Source organism: Salmo trutta, chromosome 23 (assembly GCF_901001165.1).
Source record: "Salmo trutta chromosome 23, fSalTru1.1, whole genome shotgun sequence".
NCBI classification, from domain to species: Eukaryota; Metazoa; Chordata; class Actinopteri; order Salmoniformes; family Salmonidae; genus Salmo; species Salmo trutta.
In genome coordinates this window covers 8,978,676-8,995,913 of record NC_042979.1, presented here as the reverse complement: position 1 = coordinate 8,995,913, position 17,238 = coordinate 8,978,676, and the positions used below count along the sequence as shown (strand labels likewise).

Below are 17,238 nucleotides of genomic sequence, written 5' to 3'. Positions count from 1 at the left end.
GAACTTGGAAGTTTGAGTATTACATTTCTATACTGTTTTTGTTTCCATTGTGAGTCACATTTTGAAGCATGTTGAGTATAGCCCAATCCTGTACTGGTCATTAATCAGAATGCAAAGACATGTTTTATTGTAAAAAATCATTTAATGTTCTAACAAACAGCAGTACAACACTGAGATGCATGTGTCAGTTATGCTCGAATGACAAAGCCAATTGTTGTACTAAATCACATGCAATGGAGAGAACACTGAAAAAGATTCCCATGACTTGTGTTTAATGGGAGCAACAGTGATATGGTTCAGAATGGCATCATTGTACCTGGGTGATGACCTAAAAAGTAATACTACTGTACTAATCTTCAGAGGGGCTGAGACTTCCTCACAAACGGTCTGTCTTAAGTCAGGTTGAAAATAGAGGTAGACAGGAAAGAGAGCGAACGCAGCAGAAAACCTCATGTCGGTAGAGGAAGTTGGGTAGAATCAAAAATGGGAGAGGGTGATGACTCCCACATTTTGAGGACTTGCCTACATTCATCTGAAAGTCAGTGAGGTATGGTGTCACTATTTAATCTGAGACATGAGTTCTACAACTCACAGCTACATGATAAACAACCATGTTCATATATCTTCAATGAAATTGTTTAGCATCTTTTAGTGAACATCCCAGCTGATGAGATGACAAAAGTTGCTCATGGAAAGAGTTTGTTTGCTTTTGAAAGATCACCTTGACGTACAGTAGTAGTAGTAAGACAGTCATTCACTGGTTATTACGTTCAAACAGGCAGACATGCCGTAGTGAGACTAACTCTTCTTCAGTAACTAACAGAGACCCACTGGAGACTTCATGTTCATTTGTACACCCCCCCCCCCTCCCCCCGACACACAACCACAGGCAACTTAACTGTTTTGTAGTACTCCAAAGCTCTATAGCTGGTTCTGTCCCCCAGAGCTGCTCTATAGCTGGTCCGACTGGTACTCGGACACCTCTGAGAAGGTTTCTGACAGGCTGAGAGGCGGGTCGCGGTTGTCGGTGCAGACGATCTCAAAGTGGCAGTGTCTGAACTCGATGGCGAAGGTTGCGAGGAAGCTCAGAAAGAACATGACCAGCGCCCACTGAGCTCGCGCCGCATGCATGTGAAGACGCTGCGCCATCAGGACAAAGTCTGAACCGGGGAGTTGAGGATCAAACAAACACTATACAAAACACAAAATGCCTAATTCCTAGCTTCCTCCTTTGAGGTAAACACTGATCGAACTGTTGAATAAGTGAAAGCAAGGTTTCCACCTCTACAGCTGTATCCAGCCAACATACCCATAATATTATACTAACTGTGTCGTAAATGACTTTGTAAAAGCGTCTGCTAAGTGACAAGAATGAGTCCTTGGTGCAAGCCAAAGCCAGAGGAAGGATACAGAGCAGCATGCAGGCGGTGATGGCCCCAGACAGCAGGAAGCGAGGGATGCCTGCCCTCCGACCCTCGTTCCTAAGGTTGACTTTCAGGGTGATGACAGATTGAACCCAGCAGAACAACGTTCCCAGGCCAAACGTCATGGACGTCCCAATGTTGTGGAGCTCCTCGTCATTTGACAACTGGACCAGACACAAAGACAAAACAGACATGGCTCTTATCTGTTTCATGTTTACTGTGACCTTACAACCTCTGGCAAACATCTTATTATCACTGCAAACCAGGTTGAGGTTTTTTGGCTATTTTACCAGTGGTTCCCAAATGTCTTGGGTCTGGGCGGTGGGGGCTAGGAGTTGTCAGACTCCTACGAAGTAGTCCAGTGACAGTCTAGGAGATAGGGGGAAGTGTCTAGAACAGGGTCAGTGACTCCTACCTGGAAGTTTCCCACCAGTGTCATGCCGAAGCAGGCCAGGGACAGAGACACCAGACTGCTGATGTTGAGCCAGGGTTTGTGGACCTGGGGCTTCAGCTGCAGGTATCTGAGGACACCAATGATGAACCCTGAAAGGAGAAGACCCATAAGGGATCTATCTCTGGTCTGGTGGTCTCTAACCATTTCATTCCTGGTCCTGGGAACCCACAGGATGTGCAGGCTTTTGTTCCAACTCAATACTAACATCCTCAACAACTGTTTGTAATGAGCACTACATGGTCTACCATTGGAACTACTGACTAAATGCATGCCAAGCAATAGACAGCACTTCCCCATTTTATAATGTGCATCCCGTTGTTTCTATTAGTGTCTCTATCCTGCCATTTACTTTTGGTTCAGCGGTCAACGTTGACCATGTTTCCATGTTCATACAGGAGATAAATAGAAGAACATGCGTCAGTCTTACCTACGAAGGCAGCCAGGTTCATGACCTGGCTAAATACACAGCTGGCCGGGGGAGCATTGCCTGCAATGCTGAGAGAGAGGGGGATGATGGAGAGAGAGAGAGAGAGATACAATTGTATTGACAGGAATCACAAAACCTAGGTAAAGATTAGAAACCAGTAAGGTTGGCACTAGTATAGGGTGTGTGTACTGTACCTTATATATGGAGGGGATTTAGGGCCAGATCGCCTGTGAAAAAATACATGTAATATTTAGAAACTGGTGCGTGATGATAACTGGAATATCATATTGCTACGTTATTAATAGTCCTTACTTGTATTCTGAACTCAGGGGTGTTATCTTCTCATCTTCAACAGCTATGAAATACCTGCAACCAATGATGACCATTTTGTTAATGTCACACACAGCTGTAAAGCCAAATGGTGTGTGAGATAGCAAAAACATCGTGTTTAAAAAAAAACAGATAACAAAATGTGTACTTACACAACCCAGAGTCCAGCAGCTGTGAAGAGAGAGTACATGGAAGGGAGAAACGTCCAAGGACTGCACTTCCTCATGGTGTCTACTGTATACAAAGACCGTTTCAAACATCTCCACTGTCTATCAACGGTAAGACAGGAAATGAAGGAGGTAGGACTGTTTTAGAACCAACTGAGGCAAAACGGGTGGAACCTATCCTGAGATGTGTGTGTGTTTGAGGGAATTACTGTAACTCAAAATAGAAGCACAGGAATGCTGTTCAGATGCCACACTTACGAATAGTGAGACCAAGACCAAGTCAGATCTACAAAAGAAAAACACAATGATGCGTTGTTCCCTGAATTTTACAACGTAAGACTGCAGTCACCTCTTCCGCAGTAGGCTTCCATTGGAGAGGACTCAACTGCTAGGGCTAGTAGCCTACTCCAATAGCCTGCTAGCTGCTACAATAATTACTTCTCCTAAAGCGGTCATAAGTAATTGCACTTGTAATAGCCTTGAATTAACTGACATACAGAGTGCATGTATCTTTAGAGGCAGAGATAAATGGTGAATGTGTTTTGTCTCTGGCATAGCCTTGAATAAAAACGACGTAGCTAACATGCAACGCTGTCCATTCTATTGCTGGTGTGCTGGGAATTGGAATGTAACACCTTGTCAATATGCTGTTCAGTCATTTCTGACACGATGCTTCCACAACAGAGACAGCTTCACATGTAGGTGAGTGACAACAGTTCAATTTCCCAGACAAGTGTTTTCTTTTATTGTTCCCCACAACCTATAAAATGGAGGATACCTTCACTAACTGGCTTCACCAATCCCAATATGATCGGTCTCTCTTTTTAATCGTCAGCCACACACATGAAATACCTCGTTGTCAGCCGGCGCCTGTTGGATTTATATTATGTCTTCTCATTTCATATTTGACTGAAACACGCAGTTTTTGTTTTCAGTCATAGTCCCCAGTGAGAAAAATTACGTTGAAAAGACGTCTTTTGGAAGTATTTTCCAGATGTCGAAATAAGGTTCATTTTTGGTTCTGAATGAAAGTTGAAAAGAGGTCTACCTTATTTGGATGCACTGACTGTAAGTCGCTGTGGATAAAAACGTCTGCTGAATGACCAACATGTTAAAACAAACACTTGCAGAGCATGCTGGGTATTATTCTAATGAGCTCCGCACCCAAACAAGTACACATTTGGCCAGACCAGACCAAATCTGAACGAATTATAGATGTCTAGGCTAAATTTCACAATGTATAACAGCACGCTACAGTACGACACAGTTCAGTAGAGTACTGTACGGTAAAGTTTAATTCAGTAGAATACAGTTTAGTTCAGTAGAGTACATTAGGGTAAAATACAGTACATTATACTGTACTATACTCTACTGTACTCTACTGAACTATACTTTACTTTTCTTTATTGAACTGTACTGAACTATACTTTTCTTTATTGAACTATACTGTACTAAACTCTACTTTTCATAACTGTAATGTACTGTCCTGTACTGTGCTGTCCAAACTTATGAAAAACAGATGTCTATGATTGGACCAAATCTGAACCAATCATAGACGTCTATGTTTGGGCCAAATCAAGGCCGGTCAGGACTGGACCAAATCTGAATCAATTATAGACGTCTATGTTTGGGCCAAATTCAAGTCGGTCCGGACCGGACGTCTAGGGACGTTGAAACCGGAACAAATCTGAACCAAACATAGACGTCTATGATTGGTTCCAAAAAAATATATAAAAATTAGTGGACGTTGCAATCAAGGCCAATCTGGACCACCACCAAGACAAAACGTTGGCGTCGGATAAACACGTGCTAGAGAGCACTAAATCCAAAGATAGTGAGATAGAAAGTGCAGTCCCCAACATGCACCAGGTCATGGGTGATCCTCTCTCTGTTATCAGCCCATATCAGCCCATTATCTGCTTCAAAATGTCATCCCATCACGTTTTTGCAAAAAGTTAGGCCTCAACCAATTGATGCTTATGTCAATTGGTTATGCTTCCAGCAGGCTTTGCGGTGCCAATGGGAAAAGATGAGCGTCAACCAACTGATGCTTATATCAATACATTGCATTCAATGGGGGGAAAATGATTCAACCAATTAATGCTTATGTCAATACATTGCATTCAATGAGAAAAGATGTCTCTCAACCAATTGATGCTTAAGTTAATCACAGGAGGCTGCTGAGGGGAGAATGGCTCATAACAATGTCCGGAACGGAGCAGATGGAATGGCATCAAACACCTGGAAACCATGTGTTTGATGTATTTGATACCGTTCCACTGATTCTGCTCCAGTCATTACCACAAGCCCGTCCTCCCCAGTTAAATTGCCACCAACATCCTGTGATGTCAATACATTGCATTCAATGGGAAAAGATGTGTGTCATAGGATAGACGCTTATGTCGATACATTTACAGTAGTACGGAGCGATTAGTGCTTTTTGAGGTCGGTTCAATTGTTAAAAAAGAAACATTAAATGCACTATGCATTATGTGGGTTGAATGCTGTAACACAGAATAAAACAATTATTAAAAGTCCCGTGATGGTAGTGACTGCCCATTACCGCTTATCACTCATTAACCATCATCTTTTCACATTACTTTACTTTGATCAAATATTTCAGTTGTTGCGCAAGTCATCATCTCATCTCTATAGAGCTGCTGCCTATGCTGTCTGACAAAATCACCTACTAAAAATAACCTACATTTTGGTTAATTGCTCAGCAATAATTTGCAGTCAATGGGAAAAAATGAGTGTCAACCTATTGACACTTAGATGAATACTTTGCATTCAATGGGAAAATAAGAGTGTCACAAGGTTGACACTTATCTCAGTACATTGCATTCAATGGGAAAAGATGAGCGTCAACCAACTGATGGTTATGTCAATACACACATCCCTACATACACTTGTTCTATCTCCTCTTTGCCTCCCTCCATCTCTTTCTCTCTACCTCCTCTTTATCCCCCCTCCTCTTCTCTCCCTTCCCCTTCTTACACCCTCTCCCCCTTTCTCTCGCCCTCCTCCTTTCTCTCTCTTTTATCTCTCTCCCTCTCCCTCATTCCCTCCCTTCCTCTAATCTCTCTCCCTCCCCTCTTCCACCTCTCTGTTGACTCTCTCTCCCCTCCCTTCTTTCTCTTCCCTCCTTCACCCTCTCCCTTTCTCCCCCTCACTCCCCCTTTTCTCTCTCCCTCTTCTCTCTCTCCCTACTCCCCCCTCCATTCTCTCTCCTTCTTTCCCTCCCCATCTTTTCTTCTCTCTTTCCCTCTCCCTCCTCTCTCCCACCTCCACAGACAGGATATTTGACACATAAATATGCATCAAGGGTATTCGCGCACAAGTCAAGACATTGCATTCCAGTCAAAAAAGTTGGGTGATACAGCTGCAATGGATAAATTGGTGAAAAACTCACAGATAGGCAGGCAGACAGACAGAAGGCAGGCAGATAGACAGAAAGACGCAGACAGACAGATCAACCGACCAACAGGCAGACAGACAGACACCGACAGATAGACAGGCAGACAGTTTTCAGGGATGTAGTATATTCAACCTAGCTTCCTTTTCCCCTATATTCAACCTAGATTCCGTTTCCCCTATATTCAACCTCGCTCAGGCATTTATTTAACGCCTGCTACTTTAGTTTACATCAACCCTAAACCTAGCTTCATATCTACTACTTGCTCAAACCTTATGCTTCAACCCTAACCCTAAACATTTGCCTCATCTCTACATTTTGTCTCAACCCTAGCCCTAGACATAACTTCTTGTCCACTAACCCTATACATAACCCTATGTAGCCCTTTCCTGCAGTCAATGACCAAAAGCGCCCTCTTTGGCTTCATGGGTGGAATGTTATTCATATTTTTCATAATGAATAAAGACTGATGAAAATCCTGTGTTTCTATGTTGAACGGTTTTGTTATATTTCAGTCTTCTGTGTAATATTGGGATGAAAACTCATAATTGAATACATTTCAACTCTATATCTGACATGGTACCGTTGTCTTATTTTTTAAGCCATGAGTGTGGGATGTATATTTTTGCAAGCCTGACCATGTGAAATGAACTCTTCAACAGTGAAAACGTTGTTCCCAAGAGAACAAGGCCTTTCTTCCATAGAGGAAAGCATTTCCTACAGCCCTCATAACCATGACGCACCCGTGGTCTGCAATTGCGCTAGCTAACCGTCCTTCCGCACAACTCATTGCGACTTTATAGGGATGCCCTGTGTTGAGGCGCAGCTTACCGTGGCAACAGGAAATGGCTTAATTCATCCTCAACATAGTGCTTTAAACTCTCCCTGAAGTTTCACAAAAACACTGTCTTCTGTCCTCTGTAGGACAGTCAATTCTTAACGTAAAGACTTGAAGCGGTTGAATCTTCTCAAATTTGACATATTTGTGACCAGGGTACCGTCATGACCTGGCATATGGAATTTGAAGTCAATCAACCCAATAGCATTTTTCACCTCCATTGGACACAATGGTCTTGCAGTTCTGGAAGCTAAGAGCCTTCTTAGAATGAATTCTGAAGAGGATATTGTTCACATTAGTTTAGATAGACACAGACAGTTTGCAGTTTCGAGTCAGTCTTTATTTCGGTCTGCCTGTCTGCCCGTCTGTCTGCCTGCATTTCTGTCTGTCTGTGTATCTGTCAGCCTTTGCCTGCCTGTCTTTCTGTCTACCGATCTGTCTGCCTGTCGGTCTCTGTCTGTCTGAGTTTTTCACCAATTTATCAATTGAAGCTGTATCACCAACCTTTTTGCCTTAATTGCAATGTATTGACTTATGCGTCAATGTCCTGTCTGGAGGTGGGAGAGAGAGGAGGGAGATGGAGAGAGAGATGAGAAGAGGTGCAGCGATGGAATGAAGGAGGGAGAGATAATAGAGGGGGGAGGAGGGAGAGAGAGAAGGGGGAGAGTGAGGGGGGAGAGAAATGGAGAGGGGGAGAGGGGAGAGAAATGGAGAGGGTGAAGGAGGGAGGGGAGAGAGAGGAGGGAGGGGAGCGAGAGTCAATTGACAGAGTAGGGAGAGAGAGATGAGAGGGAAGATGGAAAGGGTCAAGGAGGGAGGGGGAGGAGGGAGGGAGGGGAAAAAGAGATAGGAGAGAGAAAGAGAGATGGAAGAGAGAGACAAAGAGAGAAAGAAAAACAGAGAAGCAGGGAAAGATAGGTGGTACAAGAAGGGGGAGGGAGGTAAAGAGGAGAGAGAAGGGAGGTAGAGGGGGATTAGAGAATAGAGCGAGAGAGAGACATGTCTGTCTGAGTCATCTTTTCATATTTTCCCATTGACTGGAATTTATTGACATAAGCATCAATTTGTTGACACTCGTCTTTTCCCATTGACTGGAATGGATTGACATAAGCATCATCCTTGTGGCACTCTTCCCATTGAATATAAATGTATTGACATATGTCAACCCTGTCACACTCATCTTTTCCCATTGAATGCAATGTATTGACATACGCATCAAACCTGTGACAACACCTTTTCCCATTGAACGCAATATATTGACATAAGCGTCAACTGGTTGACACTCATCTATTCCCATTGACTGGAATGGATTGACATAAGCATCATCCTTGTGACAATCCCACTGAATGCAATGTATTGACGCGTCAACCCCGTGACACATCTTTTCCCATTGAATGCAATGTATTGACACCTTAACCCCGTGACACGTCTTTTCCCATTGAACGTAATGCATTGACACCTTAACCCCGTGACACATCTTTTCCATGCTCCGTAGGAAAGAGTAATGGCAGTACGCCTCTTGTTTCCAGCACGCAAGCTGCCCTATCCTACACTATAGCCTGTGTGACGTGAGAGCAGGCCACTTGGAGCTGCTCTGCTGTGGTGCGTCTCCCAAGTATGTGGGTTTCTGCTGTATTAAATTATGCTAATGCATACTAGGCTATTATAATGGAATCGTGTTATGTTGGCCTGTTGCCAATGGCTATAGAGTAAAACCATAATATATCTTCTGTACTTGAAATGAAAAAGAAAATGCACACAAACTTTCCTCCATCCTCAGAGGACTTGGGAGGGACATCAGCTGCTTTTCCAGACAATAAACATAAACACGGGGGAGATTTGCGTTAAAGTTCTCGAAAACCATACACAAAATGTATCATTGGACCCAATGTTTAGGAAGAGGTCATCGTTTCATGAAGTCTGAAGGAAGAAACCAAATGGAAAAAGTGGTGAGCAAGTTAGGTCCAAAAAACACATTTTCACCAGGTCAAATGAATTTATTGTGTTAGAGGTTTAATTATGCGTGTATCTAAAGCAAAGTAGATCATTTAAAGATTGTTCTATACATCAGTTAGGGTCTCTATAAGCTTCAATATGAGGTCCTAAACCAGCATGAAAATGTTTGCCTTGGAGTAAATTGAGCTAATGGCTATGGGGTAAATTGAGCCAATGGCTATGGGGTAAGTTGAGCCAATGGCTAGTTGAGCCAATTGAAATGTTTTGTTCCCAGGCGTAACGCAAGACATTATCACTGGGATATGAGGTAACAACAGAGCCTGGCCTGATGTTAAGTGTTTATTTTTTTTAAGTACAAAGTGTTTGTTAAGTGTTAAGCCTGTGTTCAAATCTGCTTAAAATGATTAAAAGACAATGGTTTTAAAAAGGTAGTGGTCATATTTCATTCATTACAGAAGTTTGTAGACGGCTTAATTTACCCTGTCCCGCGGCTCAACTTACCTCATACCCAGGGTAGGTTGTGTCAAGATACCACTTTTTTTTTGGACAAGCTTTGCTTTCAAAACTGTTTAAAATGAATTCTTATTTTTCCAAGGATACACAATATCCTTACCCCCACTTTTGCCCTCAGAACAGCCTCAATTCGTTAGGGCATGGACACTACAAGGTGTCGAAGCGTTCCACAGAGATGCAGGCTCATGTTGACTCCAGTACTTCCCCAGTTGTGTCAAGTTGGCTTGATGTCCTTTGGGTGGTGGACCTTTCTTGATACACACGGTGAACTGTTGAGCATGAAAAACCCTGCAGTGTTGCAGTTCTTGACACAAACCTGTGCGCCTGGCACCTACAACCAAACCCTGTTCAAAGGCACTTACATTTTTCTGAATGGCACACATACATAATCCATGTCTCAAATGTCTCAAGGCTTAAAATCCTTCTTTAACACGTCTCCTCCCCTTCATCTACACTGATTGAAGTGGATTTAACAAGTGACATGAATTAGGGATCATATCTTTCACCCGGATTCACCTGGTCAGTCTATGTCATGGAAAGAGCAGGTGTTCATAATGTTTTGTACACTCAGTGTATATAGGTATCTTTGTTAGAAACAATACTATATTTCCCTTGATGGAGTGATGCTGAATGTCAAAAATGGCTCAACTTACCCCACTCTCCCCTATACTATAGTTGGTTATTGAAAAAGCCCTCTCCAATGCATGGCACAAAGTCAACAAACACACACATAAAGCATCTGCATTAAATCATTTCTCTTAGCTATAATAATGGCACGATGATACACTATAGACATTCAGTTACCCACACATCAGTTTAATCATATGTATCCTCTCAGCCGGATTCAGTCATTTACAAAGGAAACTCCACCGTCCTCTGGACGTGTTTACTTATCTGGTCCCCACAAGAATAGTAAACTAATTCACATTTGACCAACTGGTGATATTTTATTAGTCCCCACAAGGTCAAATGCTATTTCTAGAGGGTTTAGGGTTAAGTTTAGAATTAGTGTTAGGAGCTAGGTTTAGGGCTAGGTTTTGGGATTATGGTAAAGTTAGGGGTTTAGGGAAAATATGATTTTGAATGGAGCTGAATTGTGTGTCTCCACAAGGTTAGTTATATAAGACTGTGTGTGTGTGTGTGTGTGTGTGTGTGTGTGTGTAAGTAACCAGGGGTCCCCACAAGAATGGTAAACTAAGAAAATAATTGACCAACATTTTGTTAGTCCCCATAAGGAAAAAGGTTATTTCTAGGGGTTTAGGGTTAAAGGTTTAAGGTTAGGTTTTCGGGTTAAGGTTAGGGTAAGGGTTAGATTTAGGGTTCAGTTTAGAGTTAGGGGTTAGAGAAAATAGGATTTTGAATGGGAATCAATTGTGTGTCCCTACAAGGTTAGCTAAACACAACTGTATGTGTGTATGTGTGTGTCCAATAAGAACTAAACAACTAAACCAGAAATATATAGGCTATTGATATCGACACAGTATAAAACCCACACAAGACAGGTACAGAATACAAACAAATACAGTCACTGGGGGAGGAGAACACAGGCATATAACAGACAAGCTCATCTCTCAACACAGTAGTAATAAAGTAGTAATAAAAGTCCTATGGTAATGTTATCTCTCATAACATAATAATAGAGTGGAATCAATTCATCAAAGGGATAGATCAAATAGATAGATCATCAATTCATCAAAGGGATAGATCAAACAGATAGATCATCAATTCATCAAAGGGATAGATCAAATAGATAGATCATCAATTCATCAAAGGGATAGATCAAATAGATAGATCATCAATTCATCAAAGGGATAGATCAAATAGATAGATCATCAATTCATCAAAGGGATAGATCAAATAGATAGATCATCAATTCATCAAAGGGATAGATCAAATAGATAGATCATCAATTCATCAAAGGGATAGATCAAATAGATAGATCATCAATTCATCAAAGGGATAGATCAAATAGATAGATCATCAATTCATCAAAGGGATAGATCAAATAGATAGATCATCAATTCATCAAAGGGATAGATCAAATAGATAGATCATCAATTCATCAAAGGGATAGGTCAAATAGATAGATCATCAATTCATCAAAGGGATAGATCAAATAGATAGATCATCAATTCATCAAAGGGATAGATCAAATAGATAGATCATCAATTCATCAAAGGGATAGATCAAATAGATAGATCATCAATTCATCAAAGGGATAGATCAAATAGATAGATCATCAATTCATCAAAGGGATAGATCAAATAGATAGATCATCAATTCATCAAAGGGATAGGTCAAATAGATAGATCATCAATTCATCAAAGGGATAGATCAAATAGATAGATCATCAATTCATCAAAGGGATAGATCAAAGTTCAGTACATGCTCTCGTACCTCATGTCTTTTTCTCATGTTCTGTCTTGTATTGAATTCAAATCTGAATCGCTCCCACTACGAAGTACATCATGAGCGACAGACTTCTGTTGTATACCTGAGAGTAGTGGTGTGGTGTAAATATGGAGACTGAACTTTCAGCATAGTGAGTAGATAACGCTGAAATGTTCCTGTGAGCGTTTTTTAAACGACTAATTCGTCGCCATGGAAGATGCAGTACGGCCTTGCTTTGACTGATATATTGAACATCTACCCGCCACTTCTTCCACGGTCCGTTAGATTCCCTGTACGCATAGAGGTGAACTATGATCATTAAAGACTGAATCAGTCAGAGACCAGTAATATTCATCCACTCAGTCTGACCTCCTCAGTCATCTATCTGACCTCCTCAGTCATCTATCTGACCTCCTCAGTCATCTATCTGACCTCCTCAGTCATCTATCTGACCTCCTCAGTCATCTATCTGACCTCCTCAGTCATCTATCTGACCTCCTCAGTCATCTAACTGCTTCTCAGACGTCTACTTAGACGTTGCTTTATTCCGCATGTCTGTGTCTCGCAGACGAGCTGAACGTGGAGGGAAACAGACAAGTTATACATCACAGGCGATACATTCTGATTGATGGTAAGGCAAGGGAATAAAATAAACGTTCCCCGCAACCAGCGGCCCTATTTCACACCGCCTAAGGTCATCTCGATGTGATGAAGGATTGAAGGGGGGTGGGGACTTGGTACAGGTGACGTGAGTTTCCACGCTAGAGGGAACACACCAGGGACCATGAACAGGAAACAAGAGACCTCTCCTCTCCCTTACGTCCCGTTCTGGTAAACATGTCGAAACATATTAAAGTTAACTCCCATACACCATTACCTCTACACGTGACTGACATTTACCGTCCACGTTTCGGTCTGTGACCTTTTTCAAGACGCGACAACCAAAAACGTTGACAATAAACAGCATGTGTATCCTGAATGCAGGAGTCATCTTTTATAATGTCTCCCCACCAGTCACCCTGCACTAGAAACCCTTCTCCACATAGTAATGTACTGCAGAGCCTGGCTTGTGGAAGCTCATGCAACAGGTAAGTAACAACGCTAGGATTTGATTTTCTGATTTCAAAAGGTGTCTGGTTGTCTTGGTTTCCAGACTAAACCTTGGATTAACTAACCAGTGAGTCAAAAACGACACCTTTGTGTCAGAACATAATGTACAATTCGGGGATCCAAAAGAACAAAGTACAAAATATAGCAGACGAAACATGATGAGAAATCATAATGCAGTGGCGGTCTAAGAACATATTGACGTCTCACCGTGGACTTCTCAACCACGACTTGGTTCAGTGAGAACCACCACTCATGCTTCTTTATCTTGTGTGCTGTTGACCGCTCCGTAGCTCCCATCCCCTGTCCTTAGTTTCCTGGACTGTATTGTTTCCACGGAGGCTTTCTTGCGGTTGCTGGCTAGGCCCATCCAGCACATGAGATCGATAAAACAGGTGGTGGGGTTGAAGCGCAGGCCGAACTCACTGGTAGAGTAGTCAAAGGGGAAAGTGTGGTGGAAGTTATGGAAACCCTCACCTAGGAGTATGTGTATAGGGGATAGGTGGGGAGTGGAAGTACAAATGTCATATGTATTATTTTGCATACAGTTCCAGTCATTTCAGTCCATTCATCTGAATCGTACAATATCAGACAATATATCAGACAAGTCAAATCAGTAATGAAGAGTGGCCCTAGATACAGCAACATTATCAGTCACTACAGTATAAGACATTGTATAGGAGTTATAACAGGTCATAGCCAGACTCACCGATGGCTCCGAAGGTGACCCAGCGGTTTTCGCGGGGGCTGATGTTCTGGTCGTACGGCCGGTTCCCGTACATGTGGGCGGCGCTGTTCACCAGCCAGGTGACGTTGAGCGAGACCGTGTAACGCAAGATGGATGCCAGGAAGTAGGAGTTCCACAGTGTCTCACCCCAAAAGTACCAGGGAACCACAGTGGGAACCAGGAAGCACATGATCAGGACTGAGGTCTTATAATACCTGGGATGAAATAGTAGAAAGGAAGAGGGGGTGAGAGGGGAGAGGAGAGTATATCTTAGCTCTTATTCAGAGTAACTTGTGATATCTGTATTCAACGTACAGTAAAACAAGCACAGAGTTAGGGTGTTGTGTTCTGGTCAATCAAACAGGGCTAGAGCTAAGGGTCAATGTGAAATGGGGCAGTGGACCCACCTTCTCTGGAACTGGACCACGGGGTCAGCCAAGAGATCAGTGACGTCCAGCTTTTTTCCCTTCTCGATGACATCGCGGTGTTTACGCACAAACAGCCAGCCAATGTGAGCGAAGAAAAAGCCTCGTGTTGCATTGTGGGGGTCTGCATCTGTCTCTGAGAACTTGTGGTGCACACGGTGGTCTCTCGCCCACTCATAGATGTCATTCTGGGGAAGAGAGGAGGAAAACGATGGGTGAAAATGTGCGAAGTGAACATTTTGAATCCTGCATTCGGGCAAGTTTTACATAAAGAGGACATTCAGTTTCTGGTGGACATTCATGATTTATTTGTGGAAGAGAGACATGACATCTACAGTTTGTTATTCTAGAAAAGTCTCTCGCAGTGCACCTGGGTAGTCATGACGACACCACTATTCTTTCTGTCCAGGAGACTTCCCACAGCAGCTATTGTTTCCCTGCTTTAGAAACCAGTGGTGTAACATATTTCAGGTCCTGGGAGGAGACCGAGAGCACAACGGTCAGCCACTTAATTAGATTCATTAACCTGAAACTCAGATCAAATGGGGTCATGTGTTCCAGAGGGATGAAACTCAGCTCAGGTTTATAGCTGCCAGTTTGCCTGTTGAGTTGTGTTTTGGTCCTTTCCTCAGAGGTAATGCTGACATGACGCAACAGAGAGACTTTGGAAGAAATAGCTTTTGATTTGTAGAAGTACAGAAATGAAACAATATCTACCTGTTTTAGAAATGTATTTCAAAAAACGCAGATGACTTTTATGTGTCTGAAAGGGCAGAAAGACCAGCAATACGATACTATATTGAAGATGTATATACATCCCCTGTGCTTTATGGTTTATGAACGAGTAACGAGTGACTCCCACCTGAACTAATTAACAAATATCTTCAGGGGGATGTCAACAGTTCGGAGGGAGAGAGAGAGATGGAGGACATGAACTAACCTGGAAGGCCATGGAGTTGGCGGCTGCGAGGAAGACTCTGAGAGGAAGCTTGGCCCTGTAGGAGCGGTGGCTCCACAGCCGATGGGCCCCTGCTGTCACCCCCAGGGCTGTCACGATGAAACACACGTAGGCTGCAACAACACGCCAGAAGACACGACAGTCATAAAAATTAAAAAAATGAATAAACATATAGGTGAATACCCTCTTGTTACACACCTGAGCACACAACAGTTTCATCTGTAAAAAACACATTCCTCTCTTTTATTTGACATTCATCTATCTGGGTTAGTCTCACTGAGATGAAATCTCTTTTGCCCAAGAGAGGCCTGGTCCAGGATAGCAGCAGGGCGAGCAGGTTAGTAAATGTTACAGGTGGATACCAGGCTGAGAGTTTATGCTCATCCAAATCTCCCTGTTTGGCACCCAGTTCACAAAAAAAAGGTGCTTTTGAATAATGAGGGCTCATAGACCGGAGGCTGTGCAGCTATAAATAGTGTCCCCCCCCCTGTTCAAACGATTAATGACTAGACTAATGAAAAGGGTTCCACTTGGAGAGCTGTGCCATCTGATGTCTCTGGGGAATTGATTCCAGGAACAGTGCATCACTGTGATGACTGGCTGACTGGGGCATGGTAAACACCCGCCCAGAGTGGCATGGTAAACACCCGCCCAGAGTGGCATGGTAAACACCCAGATTGGCACAGACACTGCCCGTACGTGGCCGGACAAGCTGTGACTGGACATGGTCCAGCATCAACGTCTTCCAAGAAAATAAACAAACGACAGATTATGGTTATCCCTCAATTAATATCTTAATAGCTCAAAATGATGATGTAGCTAATAATTATAACATGGTCATTTGGTAGACGATAACACTTGATTTTAAATTATTCTTTTGAATTCGTTTCGGATATTACCTACCATATATATTCATGTTTTAGGTCATCAACACACTTTGTCGTTTAAACAGGTTTAATTTAGAAACCCTTATAAAACAAGATGCCTGCTGTTTCTGACATGGTGCGTACTTGACGCCACTACATCTTGAAGGAACAATCTGTTCAAGATGTTCAATTGTCATCTCAATTATCTCACTACAAGCTCTCACAGCAAAAAAATATACGTACTCTAAAAAAATCTACATATTAGCTTACGTGCATTAAACGTCTAATATGACAATACCTTCCTAGTTATGAAATCAGAGGAATTACTGTCTCTAAAATAGTTGGTTACAGACGAAGACAGGCCACTCTGCTCTATAACATTGAAAAAACACAATATGCCTTTTTTTTAAGGTCAAATTAAATTCACAGGTGTAATTCACAAGCGCAATATTAAACATTATTTATAGTGCTGGCATCTCCTTTGTTTACTCAAATGTTTTAACATAAATAGCATACACTTTGGGAGTCGAGTAGACTACATATAACATGCATCTCATCACGTATTCAGTGGCATCCGCTTGCACCGACCGACTGCAATGGTAATTTCCAGAAGTTGCACAAGCACGCTATGAGTGGTAGCCTCCACACGGCAAGTTATCTCCGGCAGATAAGACTTACACCAGACCCAGGTAAGGGGCTTCGCTCTGGGGATAACAAGGATGGAATACACCGCCCCGATGTGCAGAAGGGCCATGAGGATAACGTTTCTCCATACGATTCCCAGAGACCGCCACCGGTCAGCCTTCTCATCTCCAGCCCGACACGGAGCTTCCATCGCCATCTCGCTCCAGTCCTTAGGTCCCATTGGCTCCTCGACTGCGTCCGGAACACTCACCATCTCCACAGCACAATGCGCAATGTGGGAATTATGGCCTCTGATCAGTTCGACAGGCTAAAACGAAGTTACCTCAATGGAAAATATAAAGTCACAAACTATGTAGCAAAAACGCATACATTTCCAGGTAAAAGCTCACACACACGGAATCTCTCGCCTTCCTCTGCTCTGACCTCAATGCCAGTGAGGATGAGGTGCGCTGGCTGAGAGCGTTGAAAGCCCTAGTGTGGCGCGCACGGGAGCTGCAGTGGCGCAGCTGAGGTGGTCCTGATGTAAGAACACGTGGAATCAGGACCAGCTGAGTGCAAGGATGATGATCCAGGAAAATAACTTATTTTGTACAGT

General features: G+C 42.8%; 2 protein-coding genes and 1 long non-coding RNA gene across 9 annotated transcripts; 1 reads left to right on the top strand and 2 right to left on the bottom strand.

The window, feature by feature from the left end:
- Positions 1–122: 122 nt before the first annotated feature.
- Positions 123–3,958, bottom strand: LOC115159240 (transmembrane protein 150C). Of its 7 annotated transcripts, XM_029708751.1 has the most exons (9): positions 3,655–3,958; positions 3,061–3,088; positions 2,788–2,869; positions 2,618–2,671; positions 2,500–2,532; positions 2,306–2,373; positions 1,840–1,967; positions 1,411–1,588; positions 123–1,160 (listed from the first exon to the last, which is right to left on the bottom strand). In XM_029708751.1, exons 3-9 carry the CDS (start codon positions 2,859–2,861, stop codon positions 952–954), a joined length of 744 nt encoding a protein of 247 aa, XP_029564611.1. In that variant the 5' UTR covers positions 2,862–2,869; positions 3,061–3,088; positions 3,655–3,958; the 3' UTR covers positions 123–951. The 7 variants fall into 7 exon arrangements, 6 of the variants coding, with proteins under 6 accessions (XP_029564611.1, XP_029564609.1, XP_029564610.1 ...); XM_029708749.1 differs by having other exon boundaries at positions 3,061–3,958; XM_029708750.1 differs by lacking the exon at positions 3,061–3,088.
- Positions 3,418–8,993, top strand: LOC115159241 (uncharacterized). Its single transcript, XR_003868874.1, has 2 exons — positions 3,418–3,504; positions 8,551–8,993. It is a non-coding gene; the product is annotated as an uncharacterized LOC115159241 (long non-coding RNA).
- A 3,933-nt stretch (positions 8,994–12,926) lies between these two features.
- LOC115159238 (stearoyl-CoA desaturase 5) lies at positions 12,927–17,213 on the bottom strand. Its single transcript, XM_029708746.1, has 5 exons — positions 16,677–17,213; positions 15,115–15,245; positions 14,157–14,362; positions 13,732–13,964; positions 12,927–13,499 (listed from the first exon to the last, which is right to left on the bottom strand). The coding sequence occupies exons 1-5, from the start codon at positions 16,894–16,896 to the stop codon at positions 13,276–13,278; spliced, it is 1,014 nt and encodes a 337-aa protein (XP_029564606.1). The 5' UTR covers positions 16,897–17,213; the 3' UTR covers positions 12,927–13,275.
- Between the last annotated feature and the right edge of the window lie 25 nt (positions 17,214–17,238).